This window comes from Geotrypetes seraphini, chromosome 4 (genome assembly GCF_902459505.1).
Source record: "Geotrypetes seraphini chromosome 4, aGeoSer1.1, whole genome shotgun sequence".
NCBI classification, from domain to species: domain Eukaryota; kingdom Metazoa; phylum Chordata; class Amphibia; order Gymnophiona; family Dermophiidae; genus Geotrypetes; species Geotrypetes seraphini.
In genome coordinates, this window is record NC_047087.1 from 116,024,156 (window position 1) to 116,042,072 (window position 17,917).

The window sequence follows — 17,917 nt, forward strand, 5'->3', positions numbered from 1 at the left end:
TGCCATTGTATAGATCCATGGTAAGGCCCCACCTGGAATACTGTGTGCAATTTTGGAGGCCCGCATTATCGCAAGGATGTGCTGAGACTGGAGTCGGTTCAGAGAATGGCCACCCGGATGGTCTCGGGACTCAAGGATCTCCCGTACGAAGAATGGCTAGACAAATTACAGCTATACTCGCTCGAGGAGCGCAGAGAGAGGGGGGACATGATCGAGACGTTCAAGTATCTCATGGGCTGCATCAAGGCGGAGGAAGATATCTTCTTTTTCAAGGGTCCCACGGCAACAAGAGGGCATCCGTGGAAAATCAGGGGCGGGAAACTATGAGGTGACACCAGGAAATTATTTTTCATTGAAAGGGTGGTTGATCGCTGGAATAGTCTTCCACTGCAGGTGATTGAGGCCAGCAGCGTGTCTGATTTTAAGGCCAAATGGGATCGACACATGGGATCTATTCACAGGGCAAAGGTAGGGGAGGGTCATTAGGGTGGGCAGACTGGATGGGCCGTGGCCCTTATCTGCCGTCTATTTCTATGTTTCTGTGTTTCTATATGTACTATTTATACACACAAATTATAGAATACTAGTACTTATATGAGTGAATATTATTTTGCATACAAAGTACTAGTTGAGTGCTAAGTAGTATTTTATAATCATAAATCTTAACTTGCATTACATGAAAATTCAAGAAGAAGTTCATATGGATGGAGCATGGGTGAAGTATGAATGTCTCCCGCAATTCTGAGCACATTTTATACAATAATGACATTTACGTGCCAAAATGCAATAGGCATGCCATAGACATGGTGAAAGTGGGCATGCTTAAATGTTGGCATGTAAATGCCAACTTACACTAATATTCTGTAATGGAATCTAAACACCCAGATCACATTATGGAATTCAAACTTACCACAAGATTCTATATATGACATCTACATTTGCCTGGTTTCACTTTGGTCATCATGGGTTTTCTCTTATGTGGGGTTTTTGCTTCTGTCCCACAGCATGTCAAAAGCTACATTTAAGATCATGCTGACTTCTGACCCTTGGCTTCCCTACAAAGTGTAAGTTTCACAGAAAGCAAGGACCTACCTTTCCCTCGCCCCTCTCTCCACTAAATCCATCTCCTACCCCCTTAAGGCCCCTTGGTACCTCCCATATCACAGAGAGTTAAAACAGAAATGTCGAACTCTGGAGCGCATATGGAAAAAATCAAAATGTCCCATAGATAGACAGTCCTGGAGAGTCAATTATCAAGCTGTACAATACAGCACTAAGAAAAGCAAGAAAGAACTTCTATGGTGACAAAATCTCCAGGTCCAACAATCAGAGCAGTACACTATTCAACATCTGGCGCTCCCTAACCTCCAAAAGAGACCCCACCGTGCTCCCCTCCTCTCCCTCAGCTGATGTTCTAGCAAAATTCTTCAACGATAAGGTTTCTACCCTAAGATGCTCCTTCCCTCCTTCAGTCTCCTACAACTCCCTGGTGCTCACCGATTCCATTCCCACCCTAATGATCTCCAACCCTATCCCAGCTGACAGATCCTGGACTACCTTTGAGCACATATCTGAATCCCTGGTCCTCAACCTCTGCCTCAAACTGAAATCCTGTAACTGTTCCTTGGACCCATTCCCCTCCTACCTATACGAGAACATTCCCGCACAGGCCATCTCTTCTATCACCAATCTCATAAACTCCGCCCTTCAGTCGAGCCATTTCTCCCCAGAAATGGGTCATATTGCCTTGACCCCACTACTGAAAAAAATCTGACCTTGACCCTTCCATACCATCCAGCTATCGCCCAATTGCAAATATCCCTCTCCTAGCCAAGATGCTAGAGTCCATCATTTCTACCTAACTCTCATCATACTTAGAGAGATTCTCTATTCTTCTACCCTATCAATATGGCTTTCGTCCTAACTTCAGCACCGAATCCCTACTGTCCTCCCTGATCTCAAGGGTTCAACAACTTCATTCTCAAAACAAATTCGCCGTCCTCCTACAATTTGACCTTTCCGCTGCTTTCGACGTTGCCACCATGATATTCTTGTTTACCAACTCTCTGAGATAGGCATCAACTCCACAGTCCTAGACTGTCTCTCTAAATTCCTCCGCTCTCGTTCTTACATTGTTAACATGAATGGCACCTCATCCTCCCCCTGGAAACCGAATTGTGGAGTCCCGCAAGGCTCTCCCCTATCTCCTATCCTTTTCAACATCTATATGTCCTCCCTAAAACTCCTCCACTTATCCCCCTTTGAAACAATTTACATTTATGCCGACGACATCCTCATCCTTCTCGAGACCGATTCGAACCTCCCCAACCTGTCTAAGAACATATCCTCTTGTATAATGAACCTACAATCCTGGACCCACACTGTACAAATGAAATTGAATGAGTCCAAAACAAGACTTCTTTGGCTCGGCCCAAAACTAGACCACCTACCCACCTCCATCCCACTACCCTCTGGCTCCTCTCTGCAGCTTGAGTTCTCGAGCAATGTATTGGGCGTCATCATTGATTCCACATTTTCCTTCAATGACCACCTCCAATCCTTGGTAAAAAAATGCTTTTTCAGCCTTCACATGCTGAGGAAAGTTAGATCCTGTTTCCATCAAAAATATTTTACCCTCCTTGTCCAATCCATCATCCTTTCCAGATTGGACTATTGCAACTCTATTTACTTAAGCCTAAGTAAGAAAAACCTCCACAGACTTCAGCGGATTCAGAATGCCGTGGCCTAGCTCATCTTCGCTAAAAGCAAATTTGACCATGTTTCTCCGCTCCTGGCCAAGCTTCACTGTCTTCCGATAATCGCCAGGGTACACTACAAATGCACCTGTTTAGCTTTCAAAATCCTACACAGTATCCTCCCTCCCTTCATCCCTCTTTCTTGGAATTCCTCAAACCCTAATACCACCAGATCCTCCCACAAATTAAAACTATCCTTCCCCTCGCTAAAAGGCATTTCCCACACAGGAAAGCTAGGGATCTCCCTCCCCTTCAAAATCATTGAGCTCTGGAACAAGCTTATTTCCCCTCTTCGGAACTTGAGCTCTCTCCAAGTTTTCCGCAAACACCTGAAAACCTGGCTTTTCTCAAAAATGTAAGCCTCTCTCTAACCTAGGTATCAAAACTCTTATATCTGGCATCCCAAATCCTCTATATATTCTTCACACTTCTACCTCTAACCCTTTGTTGTAGTTCCTTCCTATTTCATCTACTATACAAACGTGGAGCTGATGCGGTATACAAACCTAAGGATTAGATTAGATTAGATTAAATTAGACTTTACACAAATTGTCTATTAAGTGTTCCAGAGTCTACACCATTTATAGCAGTGTTAAAGTTTGCAGCAGAATTCAAAGTATGTGCAGCAACAAGCGTGTGTTTTGACCTCCACGTCCACTAGCCAAGTGTCCCCTGAAAAAGGTGTTTTTCACACGCCGAAACAGGGATCCTTGTTGGGACTATTTTGCTTTAAATAAAGACTTTATCTTTGGTTGAAAAGACACCTCCTTTGCCATTTTTTGTTTATTTGGGTGCAGTATTATAGAATAATACAGATCCATGACCAATTTGCACATTGGGATTTATATCTGGTTTCAGTTTGAAGGAAATAGAGTAAATCCCTGACACAGCCACGAGGCAAACAGGAAGCCCCTGTTGGATTTGTTGCTGTAACAGAAAAATAAATAAGCTGTGGAGGTTTTGAGTGATATTTGGAATATGGAAGAAATTGACCAGAGGAAGGGGATTTCTAAAGATTTGCCACAGTTCGGAGTGAAGCTAAATACTTTGTAGAAATTTTTTTTATTTTCTATGTTGTCGAACTTTAAACTTTGTGCAAGATCGATCCTACAGAAGCCTGTTGTGTGAACAGAGACTATTAAATCTGAGAACTTTTTTTTTTGCAATCAGAGACTGTCGATACAAGACATTTTGATCAAGTTTCAAGTTTATTAGGATTTATATACCGCCTATCGAGGTTATCTAAGTGGTTTTTACAATCAGATACTCAAGCATTTGATCTATATAAGGGGAGTTTTTTTATGATCTATGAAGCTGAACTGAGGTCTTTTTCTCCCCTTTATTAAATTTTTGTAAGGTGGATTAATAGCAGGTTAGTTATTAAGAAGGTGTGTACTTTTTTATTGTGAATACATGGAAACATACTCTTTTCCTTATGAATAGTGGTAACGCCACATGCCCAAAGCTGAGTGTAGATCCCGGCGCAAAGTGCTATAAAGGGCATCAATCCCGAAATGCCCATTATAGAATTCCATTCAATGCTTTTTATCAGCACCCATTTTTGAGCACCATTTACTGGATCATTTAGGTGTGATCTTATAGAATAGCGCCTAGAGTAACTGCCAAGATTGTCACTTAACTGCAGGTGTAAAATTATAGAATTACCTGAACATACACACTCTTTAAGAAGAGTGTGCGCTATTTTTGGCAAACAACATTTTGTCGCAAATGTCAGCCCATCCCTACCTTACAGTACTAGAAATGGTTAACTTCATATGGAGCGCTGAAGTGATACTGTAACAAGTACAATTCACCTTTAATTTGAGGCAGTTGCCTTCTGACCTAGATCATTAACCTTGATCAGATTTTAACAGGGGTCAATTTCATTAATATTATGTTATTAATATTAATTTATGGGAGTGGCCTAAGGGATCTGGCCAATCAGAATCTTAGGCCACTCCCAGTACATCCCAGATCTGGTTGGCCTAGGCACCTATGGCCCCTCCTACGATGCACCAGGAAGGGGAAGGTCCACCATTCTGTGAAGGCAGGCCTGCCAGCCGGAGGGAGGAAGCATCCCTCTGTAGGGATATTTCCGTATTCACACCTGAAGGTTAGGCCTCCATGATGTCATCAAGCCTGAACCATTGTTTCAAGAATATCTCTCTGCAAGCAACTTTCAAGCATGAATTTTGCAAGAAGTAAGAAGTACACTGCTTTGCAGTTTCTGCCTGATGCATTATGGGGATGTACCCGAATGTTGCTATTCAAGGGCATTCATCTGTGCTTTAATATTGGGACAGTGTGAATCTTGAAGAAATTATTCTGTTCTTATCTGTCTAACAGCCCTGGGTCTTCCAGCATATATGATACTTTATACAGAAAGGCTATTCATCAAGTTCTGTTTCTGGATTGGTCCGAGGAAGTCATCTGATGAGATTCAAGAAAAGAAAGGTGCTAATTAATTAATAATTAGTTAGTCTGTGATAAGGTCCGGGGAAGCTCAGATCTGCTCACAGATGTTCTAATTGTAAACTTTTTCTTTCAATAATTAGACCTGTAAGTTACCTCGTGTGATTCTCTGCCTAAGAGATAGAAATTCGGACATTTAAAAACTGTTCTGAACTTAGCACAGATAAACGGAACTTATTGCTGATGATTTATAGCCTCATCAAGGATTTTCAACACGTGTAACTTTTACAACGGTATTCCTGACGTCTTCCAGCTGACACGAAGTTTTCTTCCACCTAATTGTGCCGGAGAGGCTAATTAAGGGTGAGCATACGGAAATTACTTTTATTAGCTTGGGAATTAGATAGGAATCTATTAATTGTGGTAAAGGGTTGAAAAGTTACCTGGGTGATAATATAATCATTTGCTAATCAGGGATTATTATTATAAGGAATAGTGTGTGTGTGTAACAAGAAGTTTTACTTAATTGTCTATCCATTAGATTGTGACAATCATGTACTGAGTTTCATTTGTGTAATTAGATATTTTGAACAATACTTAGATTCTGCAGCTGGCTTGTGAATTATATTTTTCTATTTTCATAATAAAGATATTTCTCATTAGCCTGGGTTTTGTGTCGTATAATTAGACCATGATATTTGGACTTGAATAAGAGGTTATGGTTTTCTCTAGACCACTTAACAGAGACGTAACGTGTTTATAATACTGCTAAGTGAACCATAAATCCTTCTACAGATTTTGGGGGCTCGTCCGGGATATCTAGGTTTCTAATTTACGACCGTAGCCATGTCTGTTGACACTGAGACTCAGATTTCGTGGCATGCTCTTGAAAAGGATGTTTTTCAGAAATTAGCTGTGCAAGTGTTAAAACAGCAAGATTCTGATGTGTATTTTTCTGACCTTGTTCGTTTATTACATGCAGATATAGAGGACTCTAATCAGGCGTACTGTTCAGTATTGCAGCGTCTCCTACATGCTCGTACTAAACCTACAGGAGAAAATTATTCAGAGCTCATTTGTGCGTTGTTTGCTTTTAAAACTTCTGTCTCTGCTAGTTTATCTCAACAACGTCAGCTTCAGAGTGATTTATATGAGCAATTAGAGGATTGTAAAAATTCTTTGCAGGCAGAACGGACTCGTAATGATTCCCTTGAACTGTTAGCTTCTAATTGTGAAGATCAACATTCCGACTTTGATCAGGTGATGTCTGAGTTACGACATCAATGTTCTGAGTTGAATGCTGAACTTGAAAGTCAGAAAAAAAGTACAGTGGTTATTTCTTGTGTTAAGTGTACATCTTTAGTGACGCAACTTAATACTGTCCGGGCTCAGAAGGCAGATTTACAGCTTTCTTTATCTACTTGTCAGAAAGATCATGATAAGAGTGAGAAAAATCATGCTGAGGTTTTATCTAGATTGCAGAATGAACTTGCAGACGTAACTTCTGCTTATGTTTGTCTGGGTGAAAAGTTAGACGCTACCGAACGTCTGTCTAATGATAAGGCAGCCCGTGCTGACAGGCAATTATGTGCTTTACAAGCGGACTTTGTTGAGTCTCAGAACCGACTTTCCGAAAGTGAGTTACAGGTCACACAGCTAACTGACTCGTTATGTCAGGCAGATGCCGATAATTTGGCTCTGCGCCAGAATGTTCAAGCTATATCCTCACAAAGAACTGCGTTAGCTACTGATGTGAAAGTTTTGCAAGACAAAGTTGCTACTTTTTTGTAGTGAGAGGGATATTCAAGCTCCCTTTCTCCCTGTGTCACCTCTTCATTTTCCTACACCAGCTCCTAGAACCGTCTTTCGTTCTTTTTACAGCTCTAGGGGGGAAGGTGGGAACAGGAATTCGCAGGAGTGTTCTGATTCTACTGCAGATGACTTGTTGCCTAGTAACAAACCCTGCCCTGAGAAATTAGTGACACTAGCTGACCGCCCAGTGCAGCAACCATGCCCAGTGCAGCAACCACGCCCTGTAAGGTCTATCTCAACTTCCTGTGACGTCACTGAATCTTCTGACTCTAAACCTCATCCGGTAAGGTCAGTTTACAGTGAGCCTAAACAACCACCAGATGGCACCAAAGCACCAGACATTTCACAACATACTCCACAAAGGTCACAGCACAATAATGAAACAGGGAAAGAAACTCAAAAGAAAGGAGGTGATTATACTATACCACCCTATCACGTACAGATAATGAAGATGTTTAAACAAATGATAGAACCTTTTAGAGAGGGAACTAAGCTAACTATTGAAGCACATCTGGCCTCAATACATGAGTTCTTTGAGACTTATGCAGTGACAGAGGACAGTGATAAGCTTCGTTTACTTCGTTGGTCCTTTGCTTCTGAGTGTTCTGAGACGTTGCGATCCATCATCACTGGTACTTCGGATGTGTTAGAGGTGGAACAACAACTCAAAAGACGTTATGGTACATACGCTGATTCCATTGAATCTCGCAAAGCTGCATTCCATTTGCGTTGTGGACTCCAAGAAAATCCCCGTGAATTTGCTTTCCGTCTGAAACAACATTTCTTTCCAGACAGGACTCCTTCTGAGAACGAACTGGAGTATGGAGAATTCCGATCTCTCTTTGCAAAAGCCTTGCCTGAATATATGAGTGTGGTTGTGGCTGGTATGAAAAAGGCCTCTTACTCATCGATCCTAGCCGTAGCCGAGGATTTCTATGATCATAAAGTCAGGGTTCCTGCAGGCCCATCTGAGAAACCGGTGCCCAAAGCATGATCTAAGGAATCTAAGCTGAGTGTATGCGCAGTTCAGACTTCACTTGCTTTGGAACCTAGTAGCTCTGTAGTTTCCACTCCAGGACCTGTTTCATCTCGTCCAGCGGACCAGACTTCCTCTTCTGATGCACCACCCAATAGGGATGGACCCAAGACACAGAAGAAGAGACGGCCCAATAAGCAACAGAAGCAGAGTGACCTCAGTGTGATAATGGAACAATTGGCTCAGGTGATAGATCGTATTTCTGACCTGGAATTGACTTCTAAACAATTGGCAGCATCTGTCCCCGCGAGAAAGGAACAGACCTCAAGGAGAAAGGATAACAATATCAGTTACAGGCCTTCCGGAACTCGAGTGGTCAAGTCTGTAGTAACTGACACCCAGGCTTCCATAGTAGACGACCTGGATGACACACCCGAATTGTTAGAGGATGATACCGCATGACTAGTCCGAGAACCAATTTTTCCACCCACTATTGTATCTTCTGTCCAAACAACATCTCCTGATGCTACACAAGACATAGATCTGGTACAATCCAGTGAATTATCTGAGAACACCGAGTGGCTTCCTTCGTGGGATTCCATTAAGTCACACAAGTATTTCTTGGGTAGGTTAACGCCTATGGGTCAACGGTACACTTTACCTTTGCTTCTCCAACAGGTTTTGTCTTGTCCCGGTTTACTTGATACGGCTTCAGAAGTGACTTTGATCACTCAGGGATTATTCCAACGTTTGCAGACTACCCTGGGTACCCAGAATCCACTGTCGATTGTTCCCAGTGATTTGTCTTTGGTTGCATATGGACATCAGAACATTGAGACAGTTGGTCAAACTTGGCTGACCTTGCAGTTAGGCAAAATGAATGTTAAACACCCAGTGATTATTACCACTAGTCCAGGAGAGGAGTTTTTGATTGGAAACGATCTTTTGAAGAGATTGCGGCCTATTTTGGATTACGTCCAAGAAGTGGTCTGGGCTCAGGTGACTCGTCCCCTTCCTTTTGGAAAGGTACCAACTACACGCCTTCCCCAGGTTACCAGTACTGTGGAACGAAACGATACTTCAATTCGAATAAATTTCCTGCGTTCAGCGGATCCACACATTTTGGAGCTACGGTATGCCAATGTTCCAGAAGGGGGTCCCACAGACCGCGAGATTGTCAGCGTTCCCAAGGAACAAATATCTGACATTGTTCTCCAGGCTGACCATTTGGAGATTGTTCTGAAGTCTACGTTCCCCGTGCCAGATCCACCTCAAGAGACTGTCCAAGACCCGACCTCATCTATTTCCAACTCTTTGACCTCTCATCCTCGTCTACTGGCTGTACTTCACCAGGATGATACTGACTTGTTTGTTGATGTTCACCTGCACGGTTCTGTCCCAGTTCAAGCTCAACTGCTACTCCAGAGTGACATCTCCATGATTAGTGAATCTTTTTACTGTCAACTTCAGCGAACCACATCAGTTCCGTTTGTTCGGCGCCACTCTACTCACCTACCTATACCAGGTCAGGGGGTCAAGCCTCTTGTTGGGGTTTGTAGCCTTCTGCTGACCCTGGGTTCTAAGACTTTCACTCATCACTTTTCTGTGGTGAAAGGCCTACACACATCCTTGTGTTTGGGATCAGAATGTCTTGTTCGTCTAGGAGTCTACGTTGATTTGGTGAACGGTGTGCTTTGGAGCAGATTGCAAGGCACCCCGGTAGAAAATGTGGACCTGATGGATGGTCTGAAGGCTGGACAACTTCTTCCTCAAGTTTGTGAAGTGGTTTGTGCTGAAGACGTCAAGATTCCTGGCCTTGTGCAGAATTTTGCTCTACCTCTTCGTTTGGCCCATGGTCAACGCATGCTCGATGATATTGGCTTTTTCAACCCGAATACCTCTTTTCTCGAGCATGGTCTTTCTCTAGGTGCTTTACCATGTCTTGAAGTACCTACCTCTTCTTTCCATGTATTGATTGTCAATGCTCAACCTACGAAAGTCTTTCTCTCCGCTGGAGAACATTTGGGTTTTCTAGTGGGTGAATCTTTTCCTGATGTTGAGGTAACATTGCCTATCATTGGCAGCTTGTCTTCCATTGTTGACCCCTGCCATGGGGGGGATATACTGGACCATATTTTTACCTCTCCTAAAGGACTCATTTCACTGGACTTCCTGTGGCCATATGATGCAACGACTTCCCATGTAACAGTGGATAATGATTTTTTGATTTTATCCAGGAAGTTAGCTCTGTCTGACCAATCTAAAGCGGTGAATGCCATTGATTCTTCATCTTTGCAAGAACAGATTGAAGACCAAGTGGAAATCTCTTCCAACCAACCTTTTTCTAAGTTCGATGCTATGGTAAAGGAACAAGTGGACCTAGCTGATGCGTGTTCTTCTGATGATGAAAAGGCTCAGTTCACACAGTTGTTGTACAAGTATCGAGACCTTTTTGCAGTGGATTCTTATGACACTGGTCTGACCGATCTACATGTGACCAAGATTCCTATGGATCTCCACAGTAAGCCCGTCTTTGTACGTCAGTATAAGATTCCTTTGGCCTCATATGAGTCCGTGCAAGAGATACTTGATACCCTAGAAACTAGGGGTATCATTAGGCCTTGCAACAGTACATACAACTCACCCTTGTGGCCAATCCTGAAGAAGAATAACAGTTGGAGAATTGCCTTGGACTACCGACAGCTAAACAAGCGGGTACCCTTGTCTAGGTGGCCTATGGCCCATCTTGACCAGAGCTTGACTACCATCAAAGGAGCTAAGTATTTTACCAGTTTGGATTTAGCTTCTGGATTTTGGACAGTTCCTGTACATCCACCGGATCAATACAAACTAGCATTTACCTTTGGGAAGAAACAGTACACATGGAATAGAACACCTTTTGGTTTTCTGAACTCTCCAGCTGAGTTCAACATATTTCTCCATAAAGCCCTTCCAGATGCGGAAGCTCGAGGAACTTTAGTCTATGTGGATGACATCCTGATCAAGAGTCCCACCTTTCAGAAACACCTGGAAGAGGTAGAACATGTGTTCCAACAATTGCAAAATGCAGGAGCTAAATTGACCCTTGCCAAAGGTCAATGGTGCCGAACATCTCTGAATTATTTAGGGTATGACATTTCCTCTGAAGGTCTTCGACCACAGAAGAAAAGGATACAGGCCCTACAACAGTTGAGGAAACCTACCAATTTGACGGAACTTCGTTCATTTTTGGGGATATGCAATTATTCTCGACAGTTCATAGATCAGTATGCAGAGATCTCTAGACCCTTGGTTGCCTTACTAAAGAAGGATGTACCTTGGACGTGGGGTCCTGAACAGGAAGATGCTATGCAAGAGATGAAAGATCAGCTTAGTAGCTTTCCTTGCTTGGCCTACCCCGAGAGTGGTCGTGAATTCTTCATCGACCTAGGATTCTCCAAACACTCTATGAGTGCTGTCCTGTACCAGAAATACGACTCTGACAAGCGTGTGGTGGCCTATGCAAGCAAAGGCTTCACCGATGTAGAGAAGAAGTATTCTGAATGTGAGAAAGCTCTACTGTCAACTGTTTGGGCTCTTCAACATTTTCGGAGTTACATCCAAGGAGAAAAACTCATTGTAGAGACTTGTCATCAACCCATTAGTTTCTTGGGTAGTGACAAGATCAAGACTGGTCGTGTCTCCAATAGCCGAATAGTCTCATGGACTTTGGCTCTCCAAGGATGGCCTTTACAGGTAAAGTATGCCCTGAAACATCGTAACACAGTAGCCCAAGGGATAGCAGAATTGCATGATTGTACAGAACAAGATTCTCTTACAGGTATACCGGAACCTGATGTTCCACCAGAAGAGGAGGTACCCCATCGTCATCATCTTTATGATGAACAGCTATGTGCCAATATACCTCAGGTCTACGTAGATGGCTGTGCCTTTCACCAGACCTCAACCCATAATTTGGTCGCAGGAGTAGGTGTAGTGTGGAATGTCGACACACCTATGGAAACCTTGAAGTATAGATTGGGTGCTAAAACCAACCAATACGCAGAGATTGTAGCAGCCTTGGTCGCTGTACAGTCTGCGGTACAGAAGGGGATCCCAGAACTAATTATCTGTACAGATTCTGATTATGTGCGTCAAAACTTTGTGTCTCACTTACCCGTGTGGAAAAAGAAGGACATGTTAAATTCCAAAGGAAAGCCTGTCCATCATGGTGACTTGATTCTAGCCTTAGATCAATTGGTACGAGACAATGACATGACCATCTACTGGAAGAAAGTGAAAGGTCATGCTAAGGTTAATAGTTCTGACAAGATCGGAAATGATCTTGCGGATCAATTGGCCAAAGAAGGTGCTTTGTCAGGTGAACTATGGCAATGCCCTGAAGAGTTGTTTTCAATGGTACATGCTATTACTCGACGCCAAGCGAAACAGGTAGTTGAAACACCTGTGGTGCAGTGGGGTAATGATATCCCTTCCTTTGATCTTGTAACCGCTCAGAAGACAGATCTTATTCTGGGAAAGTTCTATAACTTCATACAGAATCCACAGGATCATCCATTGTCTGAAGACGTTCGGAAGGATGAAGAACTTAGGATACTCTACACCTCCAGAGAGAAATTTTCGATTCATCAGAACCTGCTCACTCGGACGAGTAAGCATGGTATTGTGCAGTGGGTTGTACCCCGTGCATATCGAGGAATCATGTTGCAACATGCCCATGATGAACCTTGTGCAGGACATAGAGGTGAAGAAGTTACCTATGAGACACTGAAGCAAGTGGCCTACTGGCCTCATATGCGGCAAGATGTGCAGTTATATACGAGAGGTTGCTTGACTTGTTGTCAATTTCAACCCTCTACACCACTTCACCGAGCACCCTTGAGAAAGAAGGGTTTGGTCATGCCCTGGTCCGACATCCAGATTGACTGGATTGGCCCAGTGGTCCGTTCCTCCCGAGGTAATAAGTATATGTTGACTGTCACTTGTTTGTTTACAAAGTGGATTGAGTGCTTGCCTGCACCCAATTGTACTGCAGAGACTACCGCTACCTTGTTACTGAATCATGTGTTCAGTAGGTGGGGTTTGCCCATGAGAGTGGACTCAGACCAAGGATCACATTTCACTGCGGATGTGATGCGACACATGTGGAAGATGCTCGGAGTGAAAAGTAAATTGCACATAGCTTACCACCCTCAATCATCGGGACAAGTGGAAAGAGCGAATCGTACCATCATCACGATCCTGAAGAAGTACGTGTCTACCTCTGGTAAGAATTGGGACATGAAGTTACCTTTGGTACTGATGGCTATTCGTGCCACGCCTCACCGTTCTACGGGGGTGACGCCTTTTGAAATGATGACAGGTAGAGAAATGACATTACCAATTCATTTGTTGTATAGAACTAATGATGTAAATCTTTCTAGTGCTACTACTGCTCATGAATATGTCACCCATTTACGTAAACATTTACAGGGTGCATTTTCTTTTGCCCAGAAAAATCTGGAAATTGCTGCTAAAGGTAGAAAAGCCTATTATGATCATAGGACTACCACAAAGGAATACCAAATTGGCGACAAGGTATTTTATTACAATTTTGGCAAAACCAAGACCAAAGAAAGTAAATTTTTGCCAAGTTGGCATGGTCCATTCCCTATAGTGGAAAAAGCTTCACCTGTGGCTTATCAAATTCACATCAAATCAAATTTTCCAGGTGCAGATGTCCTTAAATGGGTCCACATTAATCAACTGAGACCATGTCATCCCAGTAAATTTGCCCAGGATGAAACCATTATTGTGATGAAGACATTAACCTAGCAACAGCCTAGGCTGTTCTCTTTCTTTTCTGTTTTTCAGATGGCGAAACGAGTTCTGCCGATGCTGTTCCTGGTTGTCCTGCTGATTGGCGTTGGTACCAAAGTAATCGATCCTGGTCCGCAGTCCCGTGTTGTCCTTCAAGATTCTCCTGGTTTCTTGTTCTTCCCGTTCCAGATCCTGCTCCAGCACATCTTCTTTCGATGTTTCTCTTTTCCATTTGGACTCTACTCCTACTGAAACTGAATTGGAAATCCTGGATGTTTTCTGTGGACATTCCATCAACTTTACCCTTGAAGTGGAACAATATTTGATGACAAAACCTTCCCACACCATTGAACTGAAAGTTGATAATGATAAGCTTCATATTGAGGACTTTCATATTGGCTCCTCCAATGTACATGAAGTTGTTGATACCCGCAGTATTGATCTTTTTATCACTGTTGTTATTCCAATTTTTGCCATTTTGTGGGTTCTCTTATTTGGGTTCTCTGTTTTTGCACTCTATGAGACCATCCGGATTAAACGTCTTATTCGACAGAAACCATCACATACTGACTTAAGAATGCATGATTTCATTGCGGCTATGAAAGAGTAATTTTGCTAGCCGTATTTTTGATTATGATCTTCCTGTCTTAACTTTTGCTTTGGCATACCTTTTGTGCCTTGCTAAGTAGTTATGATTTTTTGATTTTATCATATATTGCCATTATTCAGTGATTTTATTATCATTTATTTGGCTGGGTTCATATATTTTGCCCTTGCCTTTATGATTATTATACATTGATTATTGATATCTTTGATTTATTGCTGATTTATATGGTATTGCTTATGTTTATGCATTTTTATATCACCTTGGGTCTTGTCGATCCTTTCCTACTTAGTTAGGTTGAAGGTGAAATAGACTCCATTGAAGTTATTTCTCCTCCAAAAGGGGGGACTGTAGGGATATTTCCGTATTCACACCTGAAGGTTAGGCCTCCATGATGTCATCAAGCCTGAACCATTGTTTCAAGAATATCTCTCTGCAAGCAACTTTCAAGCATGAATTTTGCAAGAAGTAAGAAGTACACTGCTTTGCAGTTTCTGCCTGATGCATTATGGGGATGTACCCGAATGTTGCTATTCAAGGGCATTCATCTGTGCTTTAATATTGGGACAGTGTGAATCTTGAAGAAATTATTCTGTTCTTATCTGTCTAACAGCCCTGGGTCTTCCAGCATATATGATACTTTATACAGAAAGGCTATTCATCAAGTTCTGTTTCTGGATTGGTCCGAGGAAGTCATCTGATGAGATTCAAGAAAAGAAAGGTGCTAATTAATTAATAATTAGTTAGTCTGTGATAAGGTCCGGGGAAGCTCAGATCTGCTCACAGATGTTCTAATTGTAAACTTTTTCTTTCAATAATTAGACCTGTAAGTTACCTCGTGTGATTCTCTGCCTAAGAGATAGAAATTCGGACATTTAAAAACTGTTCTGAACTTAGCACAGATAAACGGAACTTATTGCTGATGATTTATAGCCTCATCAAGGATTTTCAACACGTGTAACTTTTACAACGGTATTCCTGACGTCTTCCAGCTGACACGAAGTTTTCTTCCACCTAATTGTGCCGGAGAGGCTAATTAAGGGTGAGCATACGGAAATTACTTTTATTAGCTTGGGAATTAGATAGGAATCTATTAATTGTGGTAAAGGGTTGAAAAGTTACCTGGGTGATAATATAATCATTTGCTAATCAGGGATTATTATTATAAGGAATAGTGTGTGTGTGTAACAAGAAGTTTTACTTAATTGTCTATCCATTAGATTGTGACAATCATGTACTGAGTTTCATTTGTGTAATTAGATATTTTGAACAATACTTAGATTCTGCAGCTGGCTTGTGAATTATATTTTTCTATTTTCATAATAAAGATATTTCTCATTAGCCTGGGTTTTGTGTCGTATAATTAGACCATGATATTTGGACTTGAATAAGAGGTTATGGTTTTCTCTAGACCACTTAACAGAGACATAATGTGTTTATAATACTGCTAAGTGAACCATAAATCCTTCTACACCTCTGGCTGGCCAAATGAAAAAGGTATTGGGGTCCGGGTGGACTTGGGGTGGGCTGGCAAAATGCCTTTCAGGGGGTTCTGGCAGGAGGGATTAGGAATCCCTCCTGCCGATGATATTTGCGGGGGGGAGTGTTCCGGCACGAGGGACTGAGCATCCCTCATGCTGGGTGGATGTCTCGGCAAGGTAGTAGCAGGAGGAATTTGGCACTCTTCCTGCGGCGGATATTCGAGGGGGGGCCGCTTCAGGTGTTCCAACAGGAGGGACTGGGAATCCCACATCTAAAAGGTCTTGTTCTGGGCGTTTGGGACTTGGATGAATTTTTGGTTAAGAATGTGGTATAAAGATAGACGTAGTGACGGTCTTGCCGATTAAACACCTAGACGTATAGGTAGACAATTTTTTGGGAAAAAAATATTTTGGATGCACTTTTCAGGAATGGACATTTTGTTTCTGCCAACTTTGAGCAACTAGCACTCTACATCCAAATCAGACTTAGATGTTCCCTCCACATATACTGGTATTAGATTCCCAGTGTCAAGTTAGGATAAAAACTTGTATAAAGAAAACCTTGAACTCTAACAATAACTATGGCAAATTGTAACCTGTAAACTCTATATTATGTTCATTGGTATTAGACCCCTACTATGTATTGAGTTAGGATACAACCTTGTATTTTGGGTGCAAGTTTTTGAGTATGTAAGCAGATTATTCAGGTCCCACTTAAGCTTAATCTTGAAAGGGCACTATTGGGAGTAAGAATAGAAGGTTTAACATTTTCTCGATCTAAACTTTTGGACTTGGCATTTATAGCCGCTAGATTGACATTAGCCCAGCAATGGTGAATGCTAAATGTACCTACTCTGAGAGATGTAAGGGAACGCTTAGGAACAGTGTGTGAAAAATCTAGACTTTAGGCCATCCTAACTAACCAATGGACAAATTTAATGATATATGGGGGAGCTATATTGAATTGGAAAAAGAAACTTTCGAAGGAATTATTTGATTATTTTGGATTTGGAACCAGGTCTCTTGGGAGGGGGGGGATGATAGGGAACGGAAATGTTTAAACTTTAGCATTGATAAGATGTTTTATTTTTATTAGTATAACAAATGCTATGAGGTATATTCAACTTTAATTGTGCTTTGTACTGAGTTTACTGTATTTAAAAATATTAAATAAAGAATTTTAAAAAAAGGATACAACCTTGTATCGCAAACTTGTACTGTAACTATGTCAAATTGTAATCTGTTAACTGTATATTATGTATGTTTACCTGTAAGCTATTCTGAGCTCTTTGGGGAAAATGGGATAGAAAATGAATTAAATAAATCTATATGCTGTGATCTCACACTGAATATTCACATTTAGCTGTTTTAGTGCTATTTAACTGGTCAGCACCACTTCTGGCTGGTTAAATAGCACTAAATACTAGCTGGATAGAATCTTTGCACACATTTACAGCCATGTTGAAGCAGAAGTAAATCAGGTGCAAGAAGGCAAACCATGTGGTGGTATTGTGAGCCAGAGCTAGAGAGTCAGAGGTATCATTCTGAACTCAAACACTCCTGTTCTCATCTAGACATCAGGGAAACTTCCTGGCAAGAACTGAAGGGGTGGCTAATATTGAGGATATCAAGCGGATCCATGGCCAGTTCAAGAAGGGGGTAATTTGATCTCACCACTGGCTCCTCTTAGAAATAGTGTTGCTGCAGTCAGGAACCCACATAAGGATGTCGTTCCAGAGGCTTCTGCTATGGAGGGACGGCTTAGGGCGACTGTTTTAGTTGACAATACAGTATAATCTCGTTATAACGGACTCGCTTATAATGGAACCTCGCCTATAGCGGATGAGGTCTGCTGGTCCTGGCCGAGCGCCATTATAAACATACAGAAAATCGGATATAGCGGACTCACATATGATGGACTTTTGGATATAACGGACAACTATTTTGGTCCCCAGAGCCGCTTTTAGCTGTAGTTTTTATTCGGCTATAACGGACATGCAGGCTCCGCCTACAAGGCACATGGTATGCTGGTGATATAGTATCATAATGCAGCCCAGAAAAAAAAAAGACAGAGTAT

General features: G+C 42.0%; 2 protein-coding genes across 2 annotated transcripts in view; one reads left to right on the plus strand and one right to left on the minus strand.

The window, feature by feature from the left end:
* Positions 1 to 17,917, minus strand: part of GAP43 (growth associated protein 43) — a 198,538-nt gene that overhangs the window by 75,152 nt on the left and 105,469 nt on the right. The window lies entirely within an intron of this gene.
* On the plus strand, positions 1,006 to 3,417 carry LOC117359071 (ubiquitin-fold modifier 1-like). Its single transcript, XM_033941246.1, has 2 exons — positions 1,006 to 1,064; positions 3,294 to 3,417. Exons 1-2 carry the CDS (start codon positions 1,006 to 1,008, stop codon positions 3,415 to 3,417), a joined length of 183 nt encoding a protein of 60 aa, XP_033797137.1.